The sequence below is a fragment of the Necator americanus genome, chromosome II (assembly GCF_031761385.1).
Source record: "Necator americanus strain Aroian chromosome II, whole genome shotgun sequence".
Classification (NCBI taxonomy): Eukaryota; Metazoa; Nematoda; class Chromadorea; order Rhabditida; family Ancylostomatidae; genus Necator; species Necator americanus.
In genome coordinates this window covers 37680796-37703093 of record NC_087372.1, presented here as the reverse complement: position 1 = coordinate 37703093, position 22298 = coordinate 37680796, and the positions used below count along the sequence as shown (strand labels likewise).

The 22298-nt window shown below is 35.1% G+C and overlaps 1 protein-coding gene across 2 annotated transcripts; it reads left to right on the top strand.

Moving 5' to 3' along the window:
• Positions 1–16381: 16381 nt before the first annotated feature.
• RB195_020693 (uncharacterized protein) lies at positions 16382–21884 on the top strand (the record flags this gene model as incomplete). Of its 2 annotated transcripts, none has more annotated exons than XM_064189101.1 (5): positions 16382–16536; positions 19517–19709; positions 19833–19967; positions 20165–20374; positions 21639–21884. In XM_064189101.1, 5 exons carry the CDS (start codon positions 16382–16384, stop codon positions 21882–21884), a joined length of 939 nt encoding a protein of 312 aa, XP_064044982.1. The 2 variants fall into 2 exon arrangements, with proteins under 2 accessions (XP_064044982.1, XP_064044983.1); XM_064189102.1 differs by having other exon boundaries at positions 16442–16536.
• Positions 21885–22298: the final 414 nt, after the last annotated feature.

Below are 22298 nucleotides of genomic sequence, written 5' to 3'. Positions count from 1 at the left end.
ATGTGTGCCGCCAGATGTTTCTCGGTGGTAGAAGAAGTGCTTTTTTTTCCGCCCGACCCGAAAATTATCGTGGAATCTCCACCAGCTGGCTATGGAAAAATTCCCACTTAATAGAATAATATTTCCAGTATGTTTCGCATTTTTCGCGTGGTTATCGATCGAGTTTTTGAATATATGATCGAATTCCCATCCCAGGATCACTAGGAACATCTGCAATGTGATGGATTTTTTTCCTGCTGTCATCGTCCGTCCGCCTATTGTTCTCATTGAAATCGGTTTCGCTTTCGGTTTCACGTTTGTCTTCGCATTTACGACGGTCATGTAGTTTTTTTTGTCCACAGATGTTCACAGATGAATTTTTCAATTCCAGTAATTCTCGCCGAACAACCTTTGAAAAAAACTCCGAGAAAAGAAATAAATTCGAACCACTGGGTCCGGTTATAAATTCCTTACAAGAACTCTGGAAAAATAAATGGATTTGGACGATTTTGTCACTATATATCCAATAATATCCAATAATAATACAGTATTCTATAATCGCTTTAGTTACCAGAACTAAAACAATTATTTTTTCTGGAATTTTATTAAACATACCCCCGCTATATTTGCTTATCTTGTTATTTTCTGAGAGGCTATGAAAGTCCCCTCTTCTTCCAGAAGTTTTCCTCAGACCTTAATTCCTTAATTTATGTTTAAAAAACCCAACACCCACAAAAAACCTGAAATGACTGGATATTTTTGTGATCGTGTCGTATTTAAAACTTCGAGTCTACAAGAACCACAAAACGGTAGTGCAAGAAAGAAAAATGATCTAATCCTGAACAAACCGTGGATAATGAAGTCACTCTACATACTGTAGAAATAAATGGAGCCCCTGAGGCGATCATTATTACCGTGATGAGAAAGCGCATCGCACGAAAAAAAGGTAAAACGACTTAAGTCTTCTTTTTCCGTACTTTTTTTTTCTATACTGTACGAAGCTCTCAGCAAGTAGATAGGAGTAGAGGCGTAGTTCACGGACATGGATCTAATCACGCTCAGTTTCCATCGAGTTTTCCAGGAAACGTATAAAACAGCCTTAATTGGTTCAGTCCGCCTAACGATACAACTTATAACGGGCAAGAGAACAGGGGCAGCCAGCAACACGCGTAGGATAAGGCAGGTAAGGGAACTTCTGTTGCTTATTTGACTTATATTAGTTGGTTTACGATTGTTCGACCACGATCGAGTTGCCCACGTTTTATCCCGTAATAAGACGCGTCGTTGGGGAAACAGGTTCACGAAAACTTCTTTTTCTGGATCTTCTCTGAATGGAAATCGAGCTTTATCAGGGCGATACTCTGTAGCTACAATCTCACACTTATCCATTCCTGGAGAGACCCAAACCCGTCTGTTTTGTAATTTTAATGCCAACCTTATTTTATTTAGCACTTTTACAGAAGAAAACTATAAAATTTTTCTCCTCTACACCTGATTTCTTTTTGCCACAAAAAGGCTTAAGGAAGTGGACAGAATAGGTGGTAAAATAAATTCACCAGTCATTCTTAGCTCTCAATCTCAGGAGTTTTCGCTGCAATTCACCAAATAGGACAACTATGATGATTGTTCGTTTAAGCAAATTCTCAATACGTGGATTTCCTCATCTCAGCGGAATTAGGACCAGTCTATAACTGAATATTCCAGATCCATTTATCCATATGAATGCCGGAAAACTTTTATGCTCTCATAATTTGATGTGGAAATAATCATTGAGCGCTTTGGTGCAATCATATAACGTCAATCGTTATTTCCACATCAGTGAACACTAAAAAGACTCATAGATTAACGCCACTATTCGGTTACTGTAGCCAAATAATTGTTCCGGTATCCTTTAATAGATTTACTTTAATTGCTATTCACACAGTCTTTTTTACTCGAATACAAAAACTATTGATTGAGAACCAGAAGAGAGGATCAGAATTAAATAGAAAGAAAATAAATATTACCATTGTCGAAAATGTTACGATGTAAATAAATATTATATTATACTATAATTATATATAATATTAAGAATATCACTATTATTACAAAAATATTAATACTTTATTAACTATGTATATAGTATAAATATTACTTCCTAAAATATTTTTTGAGCAGAGGAAGCTTTAATAGGTCCTAATTAATTAGGTTGATAGGAGATTTACGGTAGATCGCACGTAGGTAGGATAGGTAGCACGTGGAAGAAATTTTTATTACTGAATAAAATTAAATAATAAGCAATAATAAAATAAATTGAATATGTTTTTGAATAATAATAGAGTAAAAAATAAAATTAACAAATACGAAAAATAAATAAGCATTAAATAATGAAAATAAAAATCTCCTTGACGTGCTATGATCTACCTCTCAAAATATTATAAATATTAAAACTGAAAAAAATAAATAAAGTATAAAAAAATAAAATATAAAATAAAATAAATAATAAAATATAAATGAAAATATAAAATAAAAAAAACATTAACAAATAAAAATATATTACCTTCTACTTGCTTATTAATAGCAATATTTGCTCAAGCTATTACCTCACAAGGAAAGTGAGGTAAATCGGGGAAAATCCTATGTAAATTGATGGGTGGCTGAAAAAAAAATAGGAAACCCGTGTCAACGAATTCGAACCTCTTTATTATTGCACTTCATCATCTGTCACTCATCGGTGAGACATCGATGACTCACCTGATGACTACCACTTTGACGTCGGATGAGACACCGGTGATTCATTTACATTAAAGATGGAATTTTAAGTGTGAACCTCACTAAACTACGGTCCCAATCAATTGATTTACTCTAGAGTTATAGTTTTAGTTTTGCTCTCAAGTGTACATAGATCCTAGATCTACATATTGTCCTCAATCAATCAATATTCGCTCAAAGATTAGTTCACAGCCAAAAAAAAATCCAGGAAATATTCGCATTGTTTACTTGGAGGCACTAAAAAAGTGAAAGAAAAAGCTTTTGTAGGTCTATTTAGAAAATATAATGAGATAAACAAATACTACGTCATAATTCTTCCTTATTTTTATTTATTTATTGGTTTATTTTAGTTTATTTTCTTATTGTAATTAATAATTAATAAGTAATAAGATAAAAACAAAACCCAAAGTCACGATGAAATAACAAAAAAATAAAGTAAAAACAGACTGTATGTAAAATAAAATGAAATAAATAAAAAATAAAAAAATGAAAGAATGAGGAGATTAATAATTTCATACGGTTCTAACAAAGAAGAAAATTAGCAAACTTCCGGCCAACTGAAGGAATAAAATCAAAACCTTCTTCAATTCCCTCAATTTTGATCTGAAATCAATCGTTAAATAAGAAAAAAAAAGAACCTGATTTAATTTCACTGCGTCATTTGACCTTAATCTGGAATCTGCCCCGCGTGAATGCATGGATTAGCGCTAAATGACGGCAAGAAATGGGAAACCGTTGGGAACCGGAATCACTGTAAAAAACACTGAAAATTAGAAATTTCAAAATAATACTAAAATGAATAAATAATAAAAATAATACTAAAAATTCTAATTTTTATTTTTTTTTCATTTTTTTTACACAACAACACAATTCCTGTAGAATCGAAAAAATCCAAGTTGAGCTGCGAAATTTTACTTCTACTCAAATTCTATATAAATATCTGTGGCGAATGCCTATTGTCCCTAGGACTCTCTCAGACTTTTCCCGACTTCTCCCTTTTTTCTATGTGAAATTTCCCGGAAACAAAAATGGATCCTGAAATTCCCAAGGAGGGATGCAAAAGAACTTTTCGCGAAGAATTTCAATAAATGAGTGGCGGTTGCGTTCTCGTTCGACGGGCTCCGTCACAAATCTCGCTCGTTAAGCCTTCGGGATCGTGCGTCGGCGGCGGCCGACTCAAGATCACGAACAATTACCGGACTTTGGAATGAGTGCGATTTGTCAAATCGTCACCTCATTGAGTCGGATGCGCTGCTTTTCTTCTTCCACCACATCTACAGCTCTGCATTCCTGCTTTTCTCCACGTTTTTCGACGAAAATCCAAGGAAAAACCAACTAAAAATGATTTAGGATGGATTTTGTGCTCTTCTCCGAGTCTCAATGTGAGCTGATCCAAAAAACATTGGAAAAAATCCCATCAGACATTTGAAACTCGTTCATCATAAGCTTCTAAGGGCAACCGAGCTGAGGTGGATCGGGTGGAAAAAAACGTCTGGCGACCTCATCCGACCCGTTCCGTCTCTGTCTCCTCGTGCCCTAACACCTCGGCCCCATCGTCTGCCGACCAGATGCCGATGCGCCATTCTAAACAATCATCCTTTTCCCGTCGGCTCGATCGTTCGGTTCGGTTCATTAGGTCATATTACTTACTTTGGATGATTATCGTCTCGGGAAAAAACCCACATATCTCCTTTTAGTCACTAATTTAAAAGCTCAAATCTGAATCAGTGCAACAACACAAAAAAAATCATTCGTTCCTTTTAAATGATTTTTTTTTCTGTTCGCTAGCGTTTCAAGTGGTATTCCACTTGAAAGAATGTTCGAAAATCATTGTGAATAACATTAGTGTTCGGCCTCGTCTTCGTCTTCTTCTTCTTCTTCTTCTTCAAGTGCAATCCTATAAAATGAGAGAAAACATTTCAATATCATTCCTGTCTCGATCGTTCTGCCGCCGTCTCCTCATATTCCCATATTTTTCCTCATCGTTCCTCTTCGTTTTATAGTCATGTTTGTACAGCATTCGGATGGATTTCTTTGACTATAAAATTCTGCTATTCATCATTTGAACAGCACCACACGACGTCGTAAGCATTAATGTCGTAGAAAAATATGGTTTTATAGTTTCATATTACCTTCATGTCGTACAAAAATTGTTTTCTACTTTCCATAGCCTCCTTATGATTTAAAAAGTAATTGAAATTGAATTGAAAAAAAATTGGAATTAAAATGAAAAGACTTTAAAGGAAACTACTTATGCTACTCGAGTCAAAATTTGGAGAAAATCTAAAGCCAAACTCATTTCTATTTTCATATCTATTTTATGTCTATTTTTATTATCTATTTTTCCACTTTATTTTATTTTTTCTCTGTTCAGAATCCAAATTTTTCCCCAGGTCTCAAATTTTTCTTCTAAACATCCAAAGTTAACGTTCAGTGAAGTATATTCGATTTTTTCCTATTTTTCAGCAATATTTTCATCCAGTAGCAAAATCGATTTTGTCATCTTTCATTTCACGGTTAAGCATTCTTACAATTGTTCTTTTCCAGGATTTATTAGGCTATAGGAGAGGCGCCATTTTTCGAGTTTTTCTTTTTCTCTAAGACCAATCAGGATAAAGATGTGAATTATTTTTCTCGAAAATTTACTTTTTTACACTTTTTTTACATTTTTACACTGTAGTACACTCGAAAAACATTTGAAATATATACAAAAACCAAAAACATCGAAAAAAAAAACCGAAAATAAAAACATAACGGATATATCTCGCTTTTTCTTTCACTTTCTTTTCTTTCCTTTCTTTCTTCTTTTTTCTCTTAATGTAAAAATTTCCTTCCTCTCTCTTTTTTCCCAGTTTACAATGGATATATGGATCTGTATCACACATCATCTGTATGATACAAATGAATGAATAAATACATAAATAAAATTAGTGGTTGATTAGATAAACAAACAAACCTCTGAGAAATATTGCTCAGCTCTTCTTTATGAACCAGAATTTTCTAAATCTTCTACTCAATCTTTTCTAATATTCACAGTATTAGAAAATAGTATATGACAAATCTTAGGGTTTTTCATTTTCCCCTCATTTTTTCCCCGAAAAAAGCCGGTTTTTCTTCTCCGAATCCCTACTTTCCTTTTTTTCGGAATCATCTCTTCAAAACATTCCTTGCGAATCCATCGTTTAGACGAATACGTTTCACTCTTTCTGGTATCCTCAGCACGTAACCAACTACACTTACATTAATTAGTAATTTATGACTATAATAACTTTTTTTAAATGACTTAGCGTCTTAGAGTCAATGGATGTACTTCTGGATCAAGTGTAACTGATCGTTCTTTCACTATTTTCTTAAGGAAAGAGGAAAGTTTTAAGCGCAACAAGTTCATCAATAAAAAATAAAATAAATAATGAATAAATAAATATGTGTGTTTCCATGCTGTTCATAGTGGCGAGTCCGAACTGCTGTGTCCGTTGCGTGTGCGTGCGTTACGTTGCATATAACGTCTGTTAAGATTATGTCGAAGAGATTCGCAGTTAAATCTCCAAGGATATCACTTAATTACGTTTAGCGGTCCAATCCAGTAGTGAACAACATCAGCGAATAAATAAATTTCCAGAAATGATTATTAAATGTATTATGGAGACCAGGAAAACTCGGACACAGCGGTCGCGCGGCGCGTTAAATCAACATTCTCACGAACGTAACGACACGGCCGATATAAATTCATCTATAAACATATCCTACAAATCCAGAAGACAGTTACAGTTTTTTCTACACTCTTTTCACAATTTTGATTCAAATGATTTAATTTTCACTTGTATTTATGGAGTTTTCCAGAGTGAATTCACAAAAAAAGAAACTCTATCCTCCTCATCTCCTGTCATAGTGACGGTAATTTCCGAGTCCACGCTATTTCCCAGCGAATAATCCACAAAGGAATAAGAAAAATAATTAAAAACTAACCTATGCCCCAAGGTCCTCTGTTCATTGCTTTTATTACTTCATTTTTATAACGAAATGATGGTATAGTATGTAATAAAAAAGAGGAAGAAAGAGAGAGAAAAGAGAAAAAGAAAGAGAAAGGAAAAACTAACGTTCCCCCACCTATGCGTAAAATTGGATGGATGTTCCGCATGTACCGGCTGTGATGTGAGAAATCCATCATATGTTTATATTCCGTGCAGAAAATTATGCACATCTATCCAAGGATTCATGCCTACATTTATTTTTGATCCAGAAAATAATAAAAGCATGTCTTTTTCCCCTATAACTACTTATTTTTCTCGTGAAACACTAAATTATAGCTTAGTCATTAAGATTTTTCCGAGTGTGCATTTTTCCTTGATTTTTTCTTTTATCCTTTCAGATTTGAAGAAAAATTATGAGAGGTTCCAAAAAAAAAGGAAAGAAGGTTAAAAAATTTTATACGCAGGCAATTATTATACATTGTCATAAAATTGGAGGAAAACCACCCTGCCGGTAGAGATGTTTACGCGTTGACTAAGAATGAGTTCCAATAAGAAATCCTTCGGAAAATTCAAACAGTAAATCCTGAATCAGGATTTCATCATTTAGGAAGCAGGGGACCCACTGCACAACTCTGCGCATGTTCTTTCAGATCGCAAAAAAAAAATAATCAGATAATTTCAGCCACTACAAACTCTTTTACAATATTTCCTTCTGCTTACGTTATTCCTAGAAACTTATGGAGAAAGTTAGTCCGTAGTTAGCGCGCGCTGATTAAGAACGATTTGTAATAAGATATCCAAAAAAAAAATAAAACAATGTACCCTGAATCAGGATTTTCCCATTCACGACGCTTGGTAGCCATCAAAATCCTCCACATATTCTTTTACATACTTCATTAAAAAAATTATTAAGTTGTCTAGTTTTAACTATTACAAATTACTTTTACTATAACTTTACTCACAATATTTTCTTCTCCTTCAATTATTGCTAGGAATTTGTGTTATTTCCGTAGCACAGTAATTAGTGCTCTGAGCAGTCATATGAATCTTGGGATTGTTCCAGAGATTCTCAATTATTTCCAAAGCGAAAGAAACGTATACAAATTCAAAATATAGCTTTCTTTCACAGAGCGGGTATAAGCGATTTTCATAACCGTTACGCTCTTTCCCAGATTTGTCAACAGATCATGCTCTGTCAAACCATCCGCTCGTCATCCGGGAACTGATGGGAGCGGAAAAAAAATACGCTTCGCCATTAAATCTCCGGCAATTTTCCGCGCGTAAGCGTGTAAACTCGTCGTCTCGGCTCATGGACATTTACTGCCACCAATTTCTATGGGAGGGGGAACGTCTGTGTTGTCGTCAGGCCGCCGTAGTGATTCCTGTTTGAGCCTCAGTCATCCACGCCACCGCGGCCGCCGCCACCTCCACCATCACCACATCAAGGTCGTCTCGCTATTCATACGGTAATTTTAGTCATCGAACTCACAACGGTAATTTATTTGGCACATAGTCGTATAGTTGCCATTGCCTCGTTACGGTCCGCTACCATCCTTTCAATAGATCCTCATTCCGCTATCCGATACCTCTCAATACCTCTCTACAACTGAACATAAAAGTGAATTGGTTTTTTTCCAAAAATACTCGAGAATTTATTTCTTCTCATTTTCAAAACAAATTGATCCAATGAAAAACATAGATTTCTTTTAGAAATTGAAAAAAATTCCAAATTCCATCTAGAAAAATTAAGACATTTCTCTTAGAGATTGGAACTAAAAATTCCAAATTCCAAAAAATTAAGACATTCTTCTCAGAAATTAGAATTAAAAATTCCAAATTCCATTTTTTAGGAAAAACAATTTAGGTTTCTGGATTGATAGCTATGTAATTAGTGGATAAAAATATTTCTTTTCCAGATTATACATTCAGTAGTTCCGCGCTGCCTTACAAAAACCTTCTGCCGGTGACATAAAATAATTTAGTAACTAATTTGAAAGTAATGAAGCATCCGCATATAAGCTACCCTATTATCTTTTAGCAAAAAAAAAATTCCACTTCTGTAAAATTCCTAGAAATGATTAATATATCTCTGAAATTTCTATCATTTACTTTTCCTGAAAAGTTTTACCACAAGAACGATCCGGGGAATATGTACGAATTAAACGTTTACTGCAAAACCTACACTAGAAAGGCTATAATTTTCCAAAAAATTTTCCAATTTCCCAATCAAAAAAAAGATGTTGCATAGACTTTTCCAGACGTTTTTTCTCAAATTCTTCAAAGCTTTCTCTTTCATTTCTTTCTTTTGCTTCGAAAAAAGCTCAATAAGCAGCGAGCGAGCCGATTCATACGTCTAAATCTAGTTTTCACTTATTTTTTTTTGCTTTGATACAAAAAATCAGCCGAAACTAGTTAGGGCCATCACGTTTTTAAAACGTATTCATCTGACATGAGAAAATAAATAAAATAGCATACTGTCGCATGGTAGGAGTTGTCTAATCGATAAGCATTATAACTGTATGGTTATTAAGCATCACTTTAAAAACTTCAAAAAATTGTTTACCTCTTGAGTCTAAATCTTACTATCTAAGCACATCTAGAATGAAAACAATAGTGTTAAGGAAAAATGTAAATCAAAAAAGTGTGGGCCTCTCGACCGCAAAATCACTCATTCAATTTTTTCGAGATCTATTATAATTTATATTTTAAAAATATAATTATATATTTTGAGGTATATTATAATTATATATTAAAAATTTAATTACAATATCTAGTAATCATGTTTTTAATATTAATAACATTAATAATTCAACAATTGGATATCATTGTATTAATATAAAATATCAAAGAACATACGTGAAACATAGAATTTGGAAATTTCTAAGAATTCTACGATAATTTTCATTTCATAGGTCGTATAATATTATTATATGCTTTGTTATTAATCGCTTTATAGCAGTTATGTGAATTTTTCTGCCATTTTCAGGTGAATCTTGGACTAGAAAAATTAATTAAATCTAAAAAAAAAATTAGAAATTAATTTTGAAAAAAACATAAATTTCCCGGTTTCAGCCTGCTTATATGGGGTCGGGGCGAGACCCGGACGCGGTAATCGCTTCCCTCAGTGAGTTGCGGCATGCGCTCCTGTGTTTTCTTGTTTGGCGGGTGGCTATGACAAGCGTATCAACGCACTAATCAATACGTATAGTTTTAACGTAGTTCTCTCTCGCCACGAGGTTAGTGCTTTAAGAAAAATACACACAGAAAAAAACTTCAAGATATTTCATTTATCTGTAAGAAATCTCCTCTCCTCGCTATTTTGGCTCATAACTTCCAGAAAAAAATCCACCAACTGTATATATTCATCCGGATGACCGCGACGCGCATGCTATTGCAGTACACTAGCAGGTAGAATTAGGGAAAAAATCGCGCGAAACGTTGATGGCTTAAAAGAACCTTTTGCGTAGCTTTAAAAATTAATTTTGTAGTTCATGTGGCCAAAACATTCCAGAGCATTCAATCCATAGAAGGTCAAATTCAACTTCTGACGGATCCATGAGGAAATTCCCAGAAATTTCCACTGTTCAATTTTCAATTTTCTCGTAGCTCCTCCTTTTTTGCACAGCGTTTGGCTCGTTTGAGAAGGTCAGTACGTGATTCCGGAAAGGAATTTGAGAGCTTAGGAGATCAAAACACTTCCGAGGATCCAATCAATAGTTGATAGGACACAATTTTTAATCGATCCATTAGAAATCCCCCGCGTCAAGCCGAGGTCTGGCCCAATTTTTTGGAATCGAATGTTTCACTCACTTAACCTCCCGATATTTAGAGACATTTACATTTCATTTGTAAATATTTACTCGCTTGTAAGTAAACAAGAACCGGTACCATCAACACAGTAAGTTTATTTGCACCGTAATGATACCTACTGACAGATTAGTACCGCTGTCGGTAGATGGATGTCTGTTGGCCTGCGTTTCTCGGTTAGGCACAGTATTCTCGTAGATACGCATTCGACGTGTCCGCACGTAGCGTGCTGTATCCTCTACGCCTCTTCAACGCGACGCAAACACTTAAGAAGGCGGCGATCCTCTTGAAATTCCCATTAGTATCCTTATGAATTCGGGATTATATCGAGGATGTGTGTGCTACAAATAATGGATTAGTCTCTAGTCTCTAGAGGGATACGATGGAAGAAACGAGCTTCTTTTCTGGCACAACGCAAGGATTTTTCTGTGATTCTTGTAGGGATTTTCCACTTCCCCATTTCTCCATTTTCTTTTTATTTATCTCCCGAAATTTATGGGACAGAAGCACTAATTCTCGTGCTTTTGAGAAATTTTGAAAATTTTTAGAATTCAAAACTTTTTACAAATTTATTTCTGCGAACTTCGCACTCGTTCAACCCTGGTGAATCCTGAGAAATTCCCAAAAATTCATCAATAATACAAGAAAAAAAAAATCCTCAAATTCGGATTCTGACCGTAAAAAGTTAAATCTAAATTTCTTTGTTTCTGTGTTCTTTGAATCCTTGGAAATTTCCTTACTGGAAGAGCTTTTAATTTGATTCCAATCCTTGAACTACTGCATTATTGTTATATTATTACATAGATTTTGAGAATTTTCAAAAATTTTCTGCAGTACTATCAATAAAACAAGAAAAAAAATTATATTAAGGGCTTTTTACGATTAGGATTTATGTAATAATTTTTAATTACTAAGTAAACTATTATATCAGTCAAATGACCCAGTTGGACCATAGAATTATTTCTCCTATTCCTTTCCTTGTTTCCTTTCCTGATTTCTGCAAAAATATGAATCTAAACTTCTTCATTTCTTAGTTTTTCGAATTCTTATGAAATTTATGGAATATTTAGGTTTCTTATTGTGTGTTTTTGAGAATTTTCAAAAAAAATTTCTGCAGTACTATCAATAAAACAAGAAAAAAAATTATATCGAGCTTTCATACGATTAGAATTTGAATATTTCTGAATATTCTGTCATCAATTCACCCGCTATACGCTACACATTCAATACACGAATCCATAAATATCCATAAAAATAAAAATCTCCGCCAAACGCTGAATATTATGATGACAGAACGGCTAGCATGGGAATTATGTATGTATGTGTACAATTCCTCATTTCAAATTTTTCTCATAATTTCTCTACTATTTTCAGGTAATTTTTATATTTTTCCTTTTTTTTCAGAGCTTTAAATTTGATTCGAATCCTTGAATTACTAAATTATTCTTATATTATTAAATAAATTATTATATTAGTCAAATTATTATTACTACTATTAGTTATTAAGTATTCAACTAAAAAAATAATGAATAAAATTTTTAAAAAAATGCAGATGTTTTTTTCCTGAAAAACAATTAGGAAAAAACATCTGCAGAAGCCGTATACATACGTAAAAAAATATGCGTTTCCGAGTTAAAGTATTATCTATTAGTATCATTTTATTAAGTATTATTAATTCTTATTATTAATTATTACTATTGATTATTATTAGGCAAATTTAATCCTCGTTGACCCAGTTGGACCATAGAATTATTTCCCCTATTTCTTTCCTTGTTTTCCTTTCCCCTTCCCTTTTTAAAAGGAATTAAATGTGGATCTGACGCGCTGCATTCGATCGTAATCGAAAAAGAACAACAATCAAGCCAAGGTGAGGGATTCCACATATGTTTTGAGTCAAAGGTCATCGCATAAAGTTTTTCCGATCAAGTTCTTGGTTTCTTTTTTTCTTTTTGAAGGTCAAACAAAAGTAAAAACAAGGAAAATGCGAGACATTCCTCTCAAAATTTTCCTCCTTCCCATTTTGAAATCGCAGAAATGGTCGGTTGTTGTTTCAGTTTTATTTGCTTTGCACGCGTTTTTTGTAAATAATTATCCTCTTTGACAGCGGGGGTTTCGGCGAAATCCGACCGTAAAAAGGACATTTCCGCGCGAATTTCGCAATCGTTCAACCTCAGTAAATCCTGAGAAATCCCCGGGAAAAATTGGAATTGGTTGGAACCTCTTGGGCCCAGATAACTATCCCTAATCATAGGAAACCTTTGAAAATCCTAGATGTTCTAGAAAAATGAGAAAGGAGGAGAACAAGAAGGGAATAGGAAAGAAATGTTTTTATGTCCCCGGCCGAGCAAGTAACTGGAATTGGAAAGCTGAGAAAAAATAGAATAAAAATGATAGAGGGATTTTATGGATTTTACAGAATCTACAGTCTCCGTCCTCATTATTCCGTTTTTTACACAACGACTGCAACAACAAGAACAGACATTTCCTTCGCCATCTCGGAAATAATTGTCATTTTTCCATGAAAATTTGTTATTTCTTCAAATTCCCCTCATTCCCGCAAATAATGTGATCTTTCTTTTTTTTACCTAGTCCGTTTTCTCCCCGGATGAGGTGGATTTTCTAGAGTTCTAAGTCTCCTCGAGTTTTTTTTTTCTTTTTGACAGGGAAAAACAATTAGGAAAAACATCTGCAGAAGCCGTATACATACGTACAAAATATGCGTTTCCGTGGTAAATAACTTCTTCGTTGCCATGGCGGAATCTGTCCGTCCATTTCAGTTGTGTAAACCGACCAGGCTCGATGTTCCTTCTCCGGAACACGCTGTCCGTGTGCTCCAGAGGGACCGCGACCACGGCGGGGCGGGACCCGACGATGTGGTTATCGTGTGTGTCTAAGTGTCAATACACCTCATTACTCTGCATATTATAGATTTTGACCAGCACATGATGGTGGAGCGGTTATTTTTTTTTCTCTCTCCCGGATGTGTGCTATCCATAAAAGTTCGTGGCGGCCGGGCACGTGCGTATACGACGCTCACTATATCAATTCACCATCCATCCTCTGCATCAAATAACCACCGCCACCATAGGATTTCCAATTAGTATTAGATTTCAAACGTTACATAAAAAAAAGCTTTCTCTAGAATCTGGATTTTAGCAATAGTATAGTAGGTCCTGAATCTTAAACTCTACCTCTTTTAACATCTTAATGAATTTTGACATAACATTTCTTGAAGAATAATTCAATTGAAGAAAAAAAGAAATTGGATTTTTATTGAGCAGCAAAAAAAAACAATTTGAAAAAATAAAGGGAAAATTCTGCTTATTTCTCACATGCATTTATTTATTTATTGAATTGAATTGAATTTATTGCCCTATGAATTTTTATTAAGCAACAAAAAAAAACAATTTGAAAAAATAAAGGAAAAATATTTCTTACATGCATTTATTTATTTATTTATTTATTTATTTATCTATAGAATTGAACTGAACTGAATTTATTGCCTTGTGAATTTTTATTGAGCAGCAGAAAAAAAAAACAATTTGAAAGGATAAAGAAAAAATTCTGCTTATTTCTCACATGCACTTATTTATTTACTTATTTCCTTATTTGTTTATTTATTTATTGAATTGAATTGAATTTATTGCCCTATGCCTATGTTTACACATTCGTAAATGAACCCACGTATTTTGGAGTGTTCCGTTTACACGAAAAAAAAACAAGGGTCCCACAGTTTCCTCACACTGTACTCTCGCACCTCGCAAAAACTAGGAGGAACCTCTGTTTTTCCAAATGTCACATGGTTCCAATCAACGCGGTAGGAGAGGTCGGCCAGAATGAAATATCCGTTTCGTTTTAAATTCGCATAAATTCGCCTCATTGTCCTTTTGCTTTTGTTCGTTTCTTTTCAGACATTTTGTTTGTTAATAAACTTGTATCGAGAGGTCATTTTACGATTTTTTTAAAAAGTAATCCAGAAAATCCTTTCATTTTGGGCTTTCCACTAGTGGCATCTACCATAACCTATTGGTATTAATATCTTTGCTGAAAATTTTCGCTCAGTCTCACCGCCAGACCAGAATTCCCGAACCTCAAAGGTTTTTCCTCAAAATGATGGCAGAACTGTCATTATTTATTTGAGTACGGTATATTTCGCATTCAATTTTATTTTCGCAGCAATAATACAAACTGTTCAAAATTTAAGCGTTCTTTTCCGGGAATTTTCCAAGAATTTTCAGTAATACTAGGATTAAACAAGATAACTAGTTGCTTTTAAATATTCTTCTTCGAGAATGCTCAGTACTAAAGACGCTTAGAAATAATAAATGATAAATAGAACCAAGATATTTCTTTATTGAGTGAAAAAAACCAAAACATAGACAAAAAAATTATGAAACAAGACCAAAACAAGTTTTCTATCCAAAAATATCACTAAAAATATGGAAAGGAAAGAAGTAGGAAGGAAGTTTTCGATTAATAGAATTTCTTAATGATATTATATAGAAGTATAAAAAAAATTTCCCTACGATTTTCTGAACGATATTTTTTTAGAAAATATGAAATATCGCCTTATTTCACGTTCTACACCTCTTTCTTCCATCATTTCATAACGTCCGTTAAACGGTTTTTTTTCCTAATTGATCATTTCACTTTTTTTCAATATTTAATAATATTTCTGATGGATTTTGATGCCGAATAACTGGTAACAAAAAAACAATACTACCTAACGATAAAAGTCAGTAATTTCCAGAAAAAACACAAACAACAGTAAAAAGTTGTAGTTACTTGGCAGTTTTTGAATTTTGAAAATTCAACATTTCTACAGTTTTTCCCGTTTTAAATGGGATTGATCAGGAAAAATCGTGGCGGGTCGTGATGCTCGCTACAACAGCATAGGAAGTGGGGCGAGTCTTGTTCGAAAGCATTCAGTATTCGAACTTCTTTCGAGTTCCGACTTCCGAAATTTCGAATACCCGGAACAAAATCCTGTACTGTTTTCGTTAGCGGAAGAGAAGTCGACCTCTGATTTTCATAGAATGAGATGAAAAGCTGTAGTAAAATAAATCACGAATAAATAAAAATAAATAGTAAAAGTAATATTACTAAGTATATCAATTTTATATTAAATAATATGCAACATAAAGTTAAAAATAAATAATAATAAGGATAAGTTAATTACGGATAGTCATTGATTCGAGTCCATCTCAGATTTTTTCATTAAAGAACGCTCTGGAACAGTCATTTGATTTTATTACAGCGAAACACGTCTGTAACTAAGGTCCCATCCTTTTTGACTAATTTTTCCTAATCGTTTCTGCTGTTTAAATTGCTCAAACGTTCGGGACGAGTTATTTGACGAGTTCATTGCAGTAAAACTCGTCCAGAATAGAGAAATCCCCTTTTTTCATTAAATTCCCCTAAATGTTTCCACCTCATTTAAATTACCTCTCCTTTTCTCTACGTTTTTTCTCTGTATTTTTTTCCCAGTGCTCAGCGTTTTGGTGTAGTATTACATAGTGGAATTATTCCCTTATTTCTGCTCAGAATTTAGTTCGGAAATTCCTTTAATTTTTATCAATCATTAAAATCAACCTTAAACTCTTGCTTTAATCTGCCGCAAGGGTCAGGTGAGAGGGATTCTGAATGAAGTGGAAAAAAACGACGTAACCAAAGTAGTTGCAGCAATTCTTTCAAAACTATCTAACTATTCATCCAATTTGCTACCGTAACTCTACTCCGGTAGATCCTCGATTGATTCCCTTTGTCCGTCTTACTCTTGAAATCGTCAAGTTCTTCTTAGAGTCGTGTCGGAAACAGCCGGAAGAAGAAATCCATTGCTTTTGAGTTTTTTTTTTTCAGATGAGAACCTCGTGATGAAGCCATGCAGCCACGAATGCCTCGTCACGTCCTGTTTGGTGTTGTCGGTTTTCGTGATGATGCAAATGGCGATAATCGCTTTCTCCTACAACAGTTCTATCGAGGATCATCTACGGACGTCCGTGCCCAGTTATTCGACGATCGAGGATCGGTGAGCGCAAAACCATGGTTTACTAGTCATTTTTCTCGGAAACACAGTTGAATTCTTACGTTTGGTCTCAATATTCAGCGTATTTTTTTCACCAAATCAATTATATTTCCATTTTCCTCAATAATTACAGAGAAAATAATTTTAAAGAAATTAGAATTCTTATTAAATTTAAAGAATACAAATTATTTTAAAGAAATTATAAAATATTAAAACTAAAAAAATTAGAAATTAGAATTAGAATCCGAATTCCTGGAATTTTCACGTAAAAAATTTGAGTCGTGCAGTATTTTTTGGGCAGAGATCCAAGATTTTTTTAATTGATTTTTATTTAACTCCACTGTTCACCTCAGTTCTCTGTCGTTAAGAAAAAATTTCTGGATGGAATGATATTCGAGCAGTCAGATATTTTAATGTATACTACGTAGGCATGGGCCAAATTCTTCGAATCAATCTTAGATTCACAGGATGAAGCCTCTTTTCAGCATCGTTCACATATTTTTCCTCCTATTTTTCTACTCCGCTAACAAAATTAGCTTTACTAAATTGCTACTCAAAGCTGAGATAATCACAGTTTAGTGGCTTAGCTAACTTTGTGCCGTAATTTACTCAACAACAAAAAAAGTCCCAGATCTACTCCTTGAGAAAATTACGCTAATAGAAATCCGAGATTCACTTCAGAACCGGTGCTCGTTACTGAGGGGAATTTCCATCTGAACTATGAGGGGATTTTAAACCACCCTGCATACACCAGCAATGTCCCTTAGCATATTTGTTTTCCGATAATTTCACGACAGGATGTTTGTAGCGCAGCCGGTAAGAGCTCCGCTCTGGCCGATGGTTCGGAACCGCCCTAGAGCCAACTAAATGGATTGATACGCCGGAAACTTTATCATTTACCCTTTTAATTTTACGATGCACCCAGGAAATGATCCTGGAAAGGGGGACCAGGCCGCTATTCAAAATATTTCCTTTTATGAGAGGAAGTACCGTGGAAATTAACCGCCTATACGGTAGGATTTAAAAAAATCGTAAAATAAAGAAAACTTCCCAAAGCTAGGACCAGAGCCCGTATACAAATATCTGTCCTCGTTAGAGTAAATACGATGGGAAATAAACAAATAAATAAATAAGGTAAATACGAAATCATTGGCAACGTTTCTTTTTTTCGTATAGGCATCCGAGATTATTTGGTTGATTTCCTGACGGAAACTCGCTGCTATGGTACCTTGTGGCGAGACCTAATAGATAATTGGATAAATATATCCAAAACAACTGCGTATACATTTCAGCCACAACGCAATTATCTATAAACATTCTTTCCATCGGATAGCAATATATCGAACTTTGGGCCATTTATCCGGTTGGATAAGTGATATCCAAGACGAGAACAGATGTTCCAATTCCTAATCCAGTCGATATTACAGTACCTTTAACTGCACTAACTCGTCCTCACTCAATTCGAAAATCCGTGTCAATTCCGAGAATTCTAAAAAAATCCGAAGAAAAAAAAAAGAAAAAAACCAAATTGAAGCTACTCCTATCGCCGTCAGTGATCCGAATTCTCGTGTAGGATTTTCGGGAATCTTCCAGGTAGCGCTCTTAAAGGCATCACCCCACGAATCTGAGGTGGTACGGATTTCAGGTGGAGTATTCGTGTACGGGATCGTAGATCAAGGAGAGGAGTGATTCCGTCCATTTCTTCCTAATTGCCGTAAATAACGGCTCGGAAGATGCGGCGCCGCACAAGGCTGGCGCGCTCCAATCGAACTCGTAGAGAATAGCGCGCCGGAACGCTCGAAGCTGCATCTTCAAAGCCGTTTTCTACGGCAATTAGGAAGAAATGGACGGAATCACCCTCCTCTCCATAATCTACGACCCCGTATACGAATACTCCACCTGAAATCCGTACCACCTCAGATTCGTGGAGTGATGCCTTTAAGTTCTTAACATCTTTCGTGCTTTCGCATCACTTCTGGTCATACACACATAGCCTAGGGGTAGTCGGGGGATGAGAGGAAGGAGGTGGTGGTGAAAGAGTGGAGAGTAATTGGCGTGGAACCAGAAGCTTGGGGTGAGAAACGATTAAACGAATTTGTTTTATTGTTTCATTTGTTTTTAGGGCGGGTATAGTGCAGTCGGTAAGAGGTTCCGCTTCCTGCACTATCGATCAGAGGTTCGAATCGGCCCTAGTGTTCACCAGGCTATTCATCCCTCTGGGGTCGATAAATTGGTACCAGACTTGTCTGGGAGAATAGAAAAACGCTGACTTGACACATCGGCTAGCCCCCGCAAGTCATTACATATGCTAGAAATGGGTTCGTAAATCTCAAACGATTCAGGATTGAAGTAAAGGTGGTGGTGCATCCCGAACACTTGAACAACGTTGACTAACGCCAGACGCTTTATCTTCTGAATGTTGCCCATGTTCGACTGTCTTTGAATCTCGGCATGTTGAAACGTTGTTTTAATTATGGGGATAGAGTTATCCCCATATCAAAACCTATGCGGGTTTTGATCTACGGCTGTGAGTTCCCTATATAAAACCCTTGTGACTCGTAGTTGTGGTACGTGGTGGTCTATTGCATTCCCTAGTCTATCTAATGAGGCAAGCACTAGCCACTAGTATTGCTGTTTGAATTTGCCCACCGTTTGGATGCTTCCTGTAGGGTGATGAGGCACTTGAGGGGATAAGTCACTAATGGCTTTGGATTTTCCAGGCTCTAACGAAGGCGATAACGCCGAAACGTTAGGCGTTGTTTAATAAAAGACGATCAGTACCAATCTTGGCTACAGCACAAGGAAATCAATTAAAACTAGCTTTATCCTCTACCGTTTGTTATTTGTTCTGTCATTTGTTATTTATTTGTTCTGTCATTTGTTATTTATTTGTTCTGTCATTTGTTTTACCTGCTTTCAAACGTTCATCAATCATCAAAACTTAAGTATAAACGCCCATAACTGTATTGATCCACTGTTACAGATCCGAATCCCATCGTTTACCATCTGTGCTGATCATTGGTGTACGTAAAGGTGGCACAAGAGCACTTCTCGACGCTATGACGTTACATCCGAAAATCCGAGCAGTTCGTAAGGAAGCACATTTTTTCGATTTGAATTTCTCCCGAGGAATCGATTGGTATCGATCGTTGATGCCGTTGAGCACTTCGGATCAGGTATGTTGTTGGGATTTTCTATGTCTTTCTGTGTTTTTTCTTGTGTTTTCTTGTTTGTGAGACGGAAATTTCCTATACTTTCTTTCCTGTGTTCTTGTCCCCAGGAAGACTCCCCAATTCCAGGTGGTTGTCGAGAAAACTCCCGGATATTTCACTTCTGTGGTGGCTCCGAAACGTGTACGAGAACTAAATCCAGCCATGAAAATTATCCTTATTGTCAGGGATCCCACACAGAGAACGATTAGCGATTTCACGCAGGTCAAATAAAGCAAACCATCTACTTTTCGCTATTTTTATTTTATTTTTACCTATATTTTTTTTATTTATTTTTATCTTTATTCTTCGCTATTTTTATTTTATGTTTAATCTTATTTTTCATCATTATTTATTTATTATATTTTTATTTCTATTTTTCGCTATTTTTATTTTTATGACAAATCAATCATCTTTTGCAGGTATACTACAATAAAATGGAGCTTAATAAAACGTTGCCGATTTTCGAAAAAGAAGCATTCCTTCCGGGCACGGATAAAATTAACGTCGATTATAAACCAGTTCGAAATTCGCTTTACGATCTACATATGGCTAATTGGTTACGGTATTTCTCAATGGAGCAGATTCTACTGGTGAATGGTGATGTGTTTCGTGGGAATCCGATAAATGAGGTGAGAAATCATTGGTTGCGTGACCAGAACCGCCGAATAAATAAATAAATAAACAGCTGGCTGAATGGGGATGGATGAATGAATGAGAGAAGGAGAAAAAAATACTGGTTGGGGAATAGTTGGATACGTGAATATCCAAGAAAATAACTAAACGAGTGAAGTAATTGGCCGATAAGATTAATATAAGAATTGGCCTGGGACGAATGAACGAATGAACGAATGAACGAGTGAATGAATGAACGAATAAATGAATGGAAGAATGAATGGATGAACCAACAAGTTAATAAAGAAGAAGGGATGAATGATTGATGAATGATTTATGAATGAATGAATGAATGAATGAATGAATGAATGAATGAATGAATGAGTGAATAAATGAATAATGGATGAATAAATCAATCGACCAATCAATCAATCAATGAACGGACAAATGAAGTGAATGAACGAACGAGTAGATGGAAGAATGAATGAGTGAAGGAATGGATGAATGAACGAGCCAGTGAATGAATGAACGAGGGAATGAATGAATGAGTGAAGGAACGGGCGGGTGCATGAATAGATGAACGAATTTATCAACCAGTAAATACGTGAATGAACGGGTAAATGAATGAACGAACGAGCAGATGAATGAATGGATGAATGAATCATTGACGAAGTAAAGGAATGAATGGGTGAATGAATCAACAGAAGAACAAATGAGTGAATAAACGAACGAATGTATGAATGAGTTAACGGATGAACGGGTGTATGAATGAATGAATGAATGAATGGATGAATGAATGGATGAATGAATGAATGAATAAATGGATGAATGAATGGATGAATGAATGAATGAATGAATGAATGAATGGATGAATGAATGAATGAATGGACGAATGAATGAATGAATGGATGAATGAATGGATGGATGGATGAATGAATGAATGAATGAATGGATGAATGAATGAATGAATGAATGAATGAATGGATGGATGAATGAATGGATGAATGAATGGATGAATGGATGGATGAATGAATGGATGAATGAATGAATGAATGAATGAATGAATGAATGAATGAATGAATGAATGAATTGTAAGTGAGCAAATGAGCGAAAACAAAGCGAGCGAATGAACAGATAAATAGATAATTCAGTGTTGATTCTTAACAGTAAGGAAAAATTTCTAATAAAGTCAGAAAAAAACACGATTGATTATTTTTTTTTTTTGAGAACGAGTCCCATACGCCGAAATCACTACAGTACGCTACAGTAACCCCATTTCAGCTTCGTCGTGTCGAAACATTTCTCAATCTGCCACATTTGATCACCAATGATCAGCTAATTTTCAATGAACGTAAGGGATTCTTCTGTTTCTTGCGGACACCAACATCACGCGTGAAATGTCTGGGAAGCTCGAAAGGACGACCACATCGTGAAATCAGCGAAGATGTGATCGAGAAATTGCGCGCGAATTTCAAAGAGCATAATATGCGATTTTTTGGTCTTGTTAATAGAATATTTGCATGGTGACGTCACAATTTATCCGAACAGCTTTAACATATAATTCATTAAGATCTTCAAACTGTTGGCTTTTTTTTCTGGAAAAAAATGTTACTCAGGTTCAATTCCATTTATTCTTACGGGTTTTGTCAAATGTTTAATATTGTTGTCAGAAGTATGTATAAAGATTTATATTCGCTGACCTTTATTATTTTCATTCGCATGCTATTGCAGTTTTTGAAACCGATCCAGAAACCTGTATTCAAAATCCTTCAGTTTTTGCAGAGGAGATAAGAAAAAAGTAATTGAGGCCTTTTAAATTTGAAGACGTTTGTCAAGAATTAGTTCCGGTTAATTAAGGCAGAAATAATTTTCCCAAAAGAATTTCCTGAAAAGGTCCAAGTTCAGGGTAAAAATTATTACAGTAAAAATTTGCACGCATCC